This window comes from Condylura cristata, unplaced genomic scaffold (genome assembly GCF_000260355.1).
Source record: "Condylura cristata isolate star-nosed mole 26May11 unplaced genomic scaffold, ConCri1.0 scaffold00006, whole genome shotgun sequence".
NCBI classification, from domain to species: Eukaryota; Metazoa; Chordata; class Mammalia; order Eulipotyphla; family Talpidae; genus Condylura; species Condylura cristata.
Window position 1 is genome coordinate 17,233,499 of NW_004567107.1, and position 9,281 is coordinate 17,242,779.

General features: G+C 49.7%; 1 protein-coding gene across 1 annotated transcript; it reads left to right on the top strand.

Moving 5' to 3' along the window:
* Positions 1-4,499: 4,499 nt before the first annotated feature.
* On the top strand, positions 4,500-9,041 carry LOC101635748 (chromosome unknown open reading frame, human C9orf152). The gene is made up of 2 exons (XM_004677956.1): positions 4,500-4,692; positions 8,548-9,041. Exons 1-2 carry the CDS (start codon positions 4,500-4,502, stop codon positions 9,039-9,041), a joined length of 687 nt encoding a protein of 228 aa, XP_004678013.1.
* The last annotated feature ends 240 nt before the right edge of the window (positions 9,042-9,281 follow it).

Below are 9,281 nucleotides of genomic sequence, written 5' to 3' on the forward strand. Positions count from 1 at the left end.
AGTTTTAAAGTACCAATGCCCAGACCTGTCCTCGGGTGTTTGGATTTAGTAGGTGCATGGTGAAGCCCCTGCCCAAGTAACTTACAAAGTTAAGTCAAGGGATTCCTAAAGCGCAGCCAGGATTAAGAGCCCCTGGGCTAGTTTAACACACCTTAGAATGGACAGCACCTGCCATGGTTAAAACAGAAAGCACCTCCCAAGAATATGGGCCAAACCACAGGGGACGAGTTTTCCATCCATGATCAGATTCAGAATGAGCTGATTCAAGAAAGACTTAAGGTTTATGAAACAAGCGATCAAATTGCTTCTACATGTTCAGTTAACTTTAAGCTTACACAAAATACCTGATAACCTGCTTAAAGTTGTTTGACCCACTTATTTTTTAAAGGGCTTGTTGTAAGTGGAAGAACATCTAATCTATCTCCATTCAGCTCAGATTTTAATACCACAAGATACAGTTTATGGGGTAGTAGAATAAACATGAACTTTGGTAGCAGAAAGAAGTGCAGAGTCAATGCTGCGGTAATTAGCCAGGAACTTTAAAGTGAGGGTACAAATGGTGGTTACTCGGGAGGCTGGCAAGGGTGAAATGGATGGCGTGATTAAAGCTTCCTGTTTGGCTCTTTGACACCGGAACTGGGCTAACTCAGATTTAAGGTAAAGCTATTCAAGACGTAGGGAGAAGAGTCTCACTGTGGCCTACGGGTTAAGTCTCAGACTATCACTGTTGTGACCTGATTTCGGTTCCCAGCCAGGTCTGGCTCAGCAGACCTCTCCTGTCTCGCCTGCTGCTCCCCTCCGCAGTGCATTTCAGAAGATCTGCTCCCCTCTCTCTTGGATGAATCCTCTTTGCCCCCTCCCCTTACCTCTGGACTGTACCCCAGTCATAAGCCCCTCCTGGACTTTCTCTGGGGCTTCTTTCTACACTCGCTGGGCTGGGCAGCCGTCCTGGCCAGCCAGAACAGCCTTTCTTCAGATGCTCTGCCAGCATGGCAGTTTAAGTACTTCCCATCTCTTTTCTTTGACTGTGGATTCACTGACTTTGTCTTGGTCTATGGTGAAGGCTGATTAGCTGGGCCCATCAGCCTATCTGGGGAGCCCAATTCAGTAAAACTCCCACCACTCCCTCCCCCACACTCCCCACTTACAGGCAACTGACTGCTGATCACTGCCAGGGCTGCTGTAAGGTCACACGCACCGAGCACCCTAAGAAAGCCTCCGCAGGAATTCACGAACGCCGGGTCCCTGGACCGCTGATGTCACATGGCTTCCCTAGAGCAGTGCTAGACAACCCCACCAGCACAGCCCCTAAAACAGCAGGTGAAACTGCAAAATTATCAACCTTTCTCAGTTGCTTCTGGGATTATGACTCAATGTTCCCACTAGAGGGCAGGAAATGTCAAGATGGACCCTTGGGGGGGGGGGTGAGGAGGGGACAATAATTCTAACAATTATTGGAATAAAGAAACTCATCATAGGAAACATTTATAATCGTGCATTTATAAAGGAACTCCCCATGTACCTTTATACACATTAGTTAACTTATGTGCTGTATCCTCTTTACCTTGTTCTTACCATAAATTGTCATTATGCAGTTGCTACTCATCTTATTGTTCATTTCTATCCCCACTACTGACCTGCAAGCTTTATGATAATATTGTCTGTTCAATACCAAGTGTTTGTTGAGTGAATAAATGTTAAATGATTGGAAGCTTTACTTCCAGACCAAAAAGTGGGAGTTATTGCTATAGTATATTGTTTTCTCATTAGAATAATTTTTAAATATTGTGACATATATTTTGATCTTTGGAATTAATTATGAGGTTATTCCCTACTGAAATCACTAAGCTTTCCCTTTAGAAGAACTTATATCATTAGCTTATCTTGACTAAAGTCTTTGCCTAGGTCTGGAGCAATTTATGAATTTGCATTCAAAAAACTCTTACCTGCTAACCTCCTGCCTGCCAACCACAATTCCAAGAATTTTCCATCCTTACAGAGGTGCTATTAGCCTCAATGACAGATGAGGAAACAGGCACAGGGAGATTGAGAGACAAGATCTCATGACTATTAAGCAGCTGAGCTAGGTTTCAAACTCAGGCATTCTGGCCACAGACTCCACCCACACAATCACTAAACTATCTCTGGAACGCAAAACCTTCACATAGTCACTACATTAAGTAGTATATGCATAGGTGATAACTCTGGCAAAGCCAATCTGGACTTTTGTGCATTTTTTCACAAAAATTTTTAATCAAATAAGTAAAAAGAGTGCAGAAAGAGAAAGACAAAAAGATCAGGAGACGTCCCCACCTCTGAAAATCTAGTTTCTAGCCAGGGAGCTATTCTGTCACTACATGAAGAAACATCAAGTATGACTGGCTTTCCAGAACGCCTGACACATGAACCAATGCCATGCAAAGGTAGCATGTGTAGGTCAGAGCTCTTTGCTGTCTACAAAAACCACAGCCCACAGTGCAGAAATCTATTATCACAAGGCTACACAGTTTCAGCCAAGGAAGTTGTGCAATGAGAACAAACAATAATCCTGTGACTCAGCAATTCTATCCCAAGCACATAGAGTAGCCCAAGGAACTGAAACAGGTATTCAAACAAAAACCCACACATGGAGTCCTGTCAGCTCCATTCCCAGCAGTGCTATTAACCGCCAAAATGTCTATCAACCTCTGAATAGGTAAACAAAAGGTGATTAGCTTCCACAATGGAATATTATTCAACCACAGAAGTCATGAAGTGCTAATACATGCTGCCATACCGATGAACCTTGGAAACTTTATGCCAAGTGAAGGACGTCAGAACACAAAAGGTCACATGTTCCATGGTTCCATTTATATGTGACATCCGGAAGAGGCAAATCCACAGAAAGTAGATTAATGATTGAGAGGGACTGAGGACCTAGGGGAAGGGAGAATAAGTTGGTAATGGGCATGCATGGGGTTTTCCTGTGAGTCTTCTGGGCCAAACGAGGTCCTGGACAAACTGCTTTGTCCAAACTGTTTGTGGACCCCACCCCCACCCTAGACCAAGGAGATGCAAGGAGATGCACCAGTGGCTGGCAATAGCTTGCTAGTGCCGAGACACGAACCCCTGTGCCATGAAGGAGGCCTAATCAAATGTTTTCTAAGGCAAGAGTGCCATCGTTTCCCAACAAACCTCCAGAGCAAGGTAAGAAGTGGCTCCCAGGAAGAATCAACCTTGCTAACACTTTGATCTTGAACTTCAAGCTCCCGGAGCTGTGAGACAGTCAGTTGCTATTGCCTAAGCAACCGATTTGTTATAGTAATCTTAGCAAATGAAAACGTTCATGAAAGATTTCCCACGTATCTCTCACCGCCTCATGTCTAAATTAACTACACCCGTCTAGTTAATCTCCAACGAGTCTCCTAGATGCAGCTTCTACTCAGGGGTTTACTAAGTAATTAGTTAACTTAATAGCTCTGTGCTTGATGATCAAATGACACAAGAGAGGGGCCGCCTAGAATTCAAAAAAGATACCAGGAGCCTGTGGTTGGCGGGCAGAGGGCAAGGACACGCCTAGCTGTGAGTAAGGTAAACACCTACTTTACTTACTGTTCAGCTGGGAAATGCTGAGACCAGGTTTGCATCGAATGCCAACGAGGGGGGCTCTCTAGGGGCCTCAGCTCAGTGGGCTCAGTCGTCTCCACTGCTGACTGGGGCTGGCTTTCTCCTGGGGTGTGCGTGTGGGGTGAGTAGGGACGTAGGGGGCACCAGCTACGGGGTTTCCCTCGGGCATGGCTGCAGCGGGCACCTCCCCAGGCTCCAGCTTTGTGAGTGTTCCTTCTGCCGAGTGCAAGCCCACGGGCGGCTTTGCTGAGGAGCACAGGGCTCCATTCGCCAGGCGTGCGTGGAGCAGGCGCTGGGCATTCCCTGGCATCAGCTTCAGCTGCCAGGAAACCAGAGCACTGTGGGGAGCTTTCAGAACTGGATCCTAAACTTTAGGACTGAGCTACTAGAACAGGACTGAGGCGACTCCTTGGGCTCGGGGTCTCTGAGCAGCCGTGCTGGCTGTTCTCTCCGGCTGTGCGCCCCCTCCGGCCCTGCCCCTCAGCCTCTCCTGCCCCTTCTCTTCCCACTTCTCTCACCCATTAATTCCCCTGCCACCATCGCTTCCTTCCTCCACTTTTTCTGTCCCCTCAGACACCCTTTTCCTCCCGCCTTGGACTTCTGCTTCTCCCCTTACCCACCCCTTATACGACCTCACTCCTTTCCACATTTATTTTTCCTCCTCCCCACCTTTCTACTAGACCTGACATTCTTCCCCCTTTTCTTCTTGTCCCAACTCTCCCTGTCCAACTTCCCCCCTTCTCCACTTTCCTTCTCCTCCTCCCTCCCCCTCACCTCTCCACTTTCCCTCCTGACCTCCCTCACCCCCCTCCCTCACCCCTGCCACCCTCCCTTGGCTGCCCTTGCCAAACCCCCCCCAACCTGTGTTTACTTTTCTCCCGGATCTGGTCCGGATGAAGGGGTTGTCCTGCCCGTGCCCTGCCCTGCCCCATTTCTGGCAGCTGGGGTCTCCCTTCATGGCTGAGGGCTCTGGACCTCAGGCCGTGGGGAACGGACCCCTGCTCAGCATCCAGCTCCTCCGAGCCCAGTATGAAGGCCTGAGACGGCAGCAGAGGTCCCAGACCCACCTGGTGGTGTTTCCAAAAGGTAAGGCTGGCAGGTACTGGGGCAGATGAGATGGGAGAGGGCTGGCTGTGGGCAGAATGGGCAGCTGAGCTGCAGGCAGGCAGGGCCAGAGCTCACAGGCTCTGGAATCAGCGTAGTGGCTCAGGGCGGGAGGGAGGCTGGGTCTGGGCAGTCCTGTCTGGCTCGGGCACCAGCTAGCTGAGCCAGGCGGCTAACCAGGAACCTGGTGGTAGAGCACTGCTCAGGTCTCTGCTCTCCTGTTCCCACCTTACCAGACTGGTCCACCTGGTGAGGGGGGTTTGGCCCAGCGGCTGGGCCTGGTGAGGGTATGGGAGCTCTGCTTCTTGGCTGGGTCTCAACAAGGCACTCTGGGAAACCAGAGGAACTGGCTCCCTTGAACAGGGAACAGGCACGGCGATTCCAAGCCTGGGCACTGGTCAGAGGTAGCCCAAGACGTGGGGAACCACAGGAATCCCGGCTCCCAGAGCTTGCTCCTCCAGCCCGTGTGGTAGCCAGGGACCCCAGGTGAGACAAGAAAGCCCCCTCCTCAAGGGGCCAAGCCTCTTCCCCGCAGGAATTCAGTTTCAGCCAGGATGGCGTCAGGAACACAGGGCTCAGTAAGCAAACATGGTCAGATCCTAGCAGCCTCCGCCTTCTAACAGTGCCTCTCTGCTATTTGTATAACTCCGAGAACTGGCCAAGTGGCCCAGCCGCCCAGGCTGGAGGGCCTCAAGCCCAGAGGAACCTCACTGTCTGGGACAGGAAGTGTGTGTCTTTTGGAAACAGAAGTTTCCAAAATGTCTGGACTGAAGACGCCCATGTCCTCTCACTGAGCCCTTTGCCACTCAGTGGGATTCATCTGCTCTATAGCCCATCTTTGCAGGGCATACACAGAAATACCCCTAAACCTATTCCATCCTCAAGGTGTTTATTCCTCATCACTCAGCCAACATTACATTAACCCTCTCCAACGGGAGTGCGTTGCTTAACACACCCACTATTCCACTCAGTGTTTGGAAAGTATCAGTGATGCCCCCACTCAGCATGCCCCTCAGCGCTCACCGAGCCCTGCCCCCTCCCTGCTGGCCCTTTCTACTGCCTCTGACACTCCCTCCTCCCTTCTCCACCACTGCCAGATGATAGGCTATGGCAAGGCCCTCCAAGGAGCAGCCCCGGGCTCCCTGAAGACGTCTGACTGCCAGGTCAGGACACTGTAGCAAGCTGCAATTCTACATTCTTTCTGTAACTGTCAGAAGCGATGGCTGGAGTGGACATGTACTTGCTCCAAGCGCTGCCATTTATTTGCTGTGGGCAGCTTTGCAGAAGTGTGCAAAGTCCCCATGCCTCAGTTTCCTCACCTGCAGTCAAAAAACTGTGTAGCCAAAGGTAGTTGCTGCAGGAACTAAGTGATTCAGCACCTAGAGGTTCCCCAGGGACTTATGGGCCGATTGAGGACCAGGTCACTATGTCTCACGAGTCGGAGCTACAAAGGACCTGTAAGACTTGGACTGGGCGTCAGGCATAAGGTTTCCCCAGAGAGAAATCAGAGTGGGGTTATAAAAATAAGGTGAAAAGGACACTGTGGAGACCAAAGGGCCATTCTGCCTGCACTTCAGCCTCAGGGAAGGTGGTGTTACCATTGATGGAGGTGGGGGAAATCAGGAGAAAGAGATTTCTGGTAGGGAAAGAGGGACTTTGTAAACATGCTACATTGGAGACAGTTGTCTGTGGAACTTCCGATGAGTCTGAACCTCAGGAGAGAAATCTGAAGAGAAAGATTTGAGGTCACAGCATGTAGGTGTAACTGAAGAGCATGCATGGATAAAACTGTGGAGGATCAGTGTGTTAAGTGATCGGAGGCTGGGAAGAAAACTAGAATTCTGGGGTAATCAAATATTTAAAGAAGGAGCAGAAGAAAAGAAGCTAGAGAAGATAGCAGTTAAAATGAGGAAGAGGAATATTACTTGGCCTTAAAAAAGGAAAGGGAATTCTGACACAGGCTAGGACACAGACAAACCTTGAGTATATTATGTTAAGTGAAAGGAGCCAGGCACAAAAAGACAAATATGTGTGAGTCCACTTCTAGGCAGTACCCGGCACAGTCAAATTTGAAGAGACAGAAAGTAGGAAGATGGTTGTCAGGCACAGAGAGAGGGGAGATGGACAGCTATGTTTCATGGGTATAGAGTTTTAGTTTGGGAAAAGGAAAAAGTTCTGGAGCTTGGTTATACAGCCATGTGGAGTTACGTAACACCACAGAGCTGGCCAGCTGAACATGGTTAAGGCAGTACACTCAACGTTACATATGCTGCACCACAATGAAATGTTTTCTTAAATGGGGGAAGAAAATCTGGAGATTAGTGTTGTCAAGTAAAGACTGAAGAGAGGAGTTTGAAGGCACTGATCCAGTGCTACCAGAGATCCAGGAGGATAGAGTCATCACTGAGATGCGCTCCAATTAAAACTTGATTTCCATGTCTTGAGACATTTGGGACACAGTGGAAAGGTCAGGTATCCTGGGAGCTTATTGAATACCTGATTTAGCCTGCTTCATGTCCCAGCAACATGGAAAGGACTTAGGTTCCAGAAATGAGGTCCCTGCTGCCCCATAAGGGCTCCAAAGTCTTGAACTGCTTCCAAGTCAATGAAACTCCATCACACTGGTTGGTGGTTGGTGTTCCATGGCATATACTTTGTCACATTCAGGCCATGCATGACTCTTGTAGAAGGGGACTAGTGGTGGGATTTCCTGTCTGAGCTGGGTTTTTCTATGTACATTTCATTTAGCATTCTCAAGAGTCCTGCTGGGAGATCTCCGTTCCATTCCTTGATCCAAGAGAGAAATGAAGGAGGAATTCAAAATGTCCCTTCCCCAAATGGCAATCTTATTTACTCTGTCGAAGAACTGGGATGTAGGCAAGAGGTGTGGGGGGTGAGAAAACTCATCAGGGACAGATCAGGGAGCAGAACAGGCAGATCTATTGAAATACACGGCTGGAAACAGACCCGCTAATAGGAAAATGCCTTTGGCCATTCTCACCACCCTGCAACCCCCAAGAGTTGATAACCTATAATTGTGTTCCACAAGGTTATACCAACACGGTCCTGAGAAAGAAGAGCCACCAGCCTGCAACCTCACCCTGAAGCTTTTGTAGAACAGTGGCTTCGGGCGCAGTGCAGTGTCTGTGGGATGGGGGCAGGATTGTGGCAGTCCTCAAACGCAGTGCCACCCACTTCCATCTTGGCTGGGAATCCCATTATAATCTCAGAGCAATGGGAGAATCCACATTGTGTAGGGGTGTGTAGGGGTGATCCCATATGCCCACTTGCTCTTCCCCCTTCTTATTCTTTCAGCCCAAAAGGATGGTCCCAGTACATCCTAGGTCTCCCTCCCTCCGTCCCTCCAAATACTGACGTTTATTATTAGCCTCTAACATGCCTGGGCCTTATTCCACGGCCTTGGTCACCATCTGAAATTGCATTATATATTCGCTGGCCTGTTTTTCCAATCCTTTCAGACACATTCGTGAAGGTGGGAATTTTGTCTCCATGTTTACTGCTAGAATTAGTCACGCCTGGTACATACATGCTCAAGAAATATTAGGTGGAGGAATGTATCATTTGTGTTTGTGAGAGAGCACGGTGGTTTTGTAAGTTTGATGTGTGTGTGTGTGTGGTGTGTGTGTCCCCTGTGTGTGTGTGTGTCCCTTCAGAGAGTTTGAGTAGGGTCAAGCATGTATCCATTATATATGCATCCGCCATGGGTACCTGGCCTTTCAATGTCTGGGGCAAAGCCTTCCTGAAAGCTCCAAGACCCCCAAATAAGAGAAGCCCACATACCTTCCTCTGTGATGCCTCTGTGCCTTGCTTTCTCAGGAGAGAACACGGCAGCCCCCACAGAGGCCATGGTCAGCAGTGTTTGGATTAACGAGAGGAGGCGCTCGCTGGGCCCGGAAGAGGCGGGTCCTGAGGCGGAAGGGACAGCGGAGGAGGCCGGCGGAGGCTGTCTTCAAGTGACAGAGTCCCCCTGGCACCAGCACCTTGAGATGCACCGCTTGGTCCAGATTTTCCCTCAGGAATCCGGCCATCAAGCAAAACACAACATGGCATCGGAGCAAAGGCTCCCTCAGGAAGGAGACAAGGGAGTGTTTGAGAGTGGTCAGATGACTCAGCCGGGAACTCAGGGAGCCTGTCAGGTGGATAGTCCCCAAACAGAGGCTGTGGGCACTGCTTCAAAGGTCAGCCTTTGCCCTCCTGCCAGAAGGGCCCCACACAGGTCTGGAAAACCAGCTCACTACCCATTTCCCCAGAGGAAAGCACCCAGGATCTCCCAAGCAGCCCGCAACCTGGGCTTGTATGGCCCAGTTTGAAGCTTTGGAGACCGGCTGTTATCTCGATCTTGAGACCATCTCTGCCCCACTGGAGACCAGAGCAGGCACAGCCTCTAAGAGGGCCTCTAGCCGTGAACAGAACTGGACTGTCTCAGCTGCAGGGTTGGTGGGATACTACATAAACAGTGAGCACGTGCTTTGTTCTTCAAAAAAGAAGAGGCTGCCCAGGCCACACTGCTCACAGCTGAGGATGAGAAGGCACTATCTGCATGCCTAAGA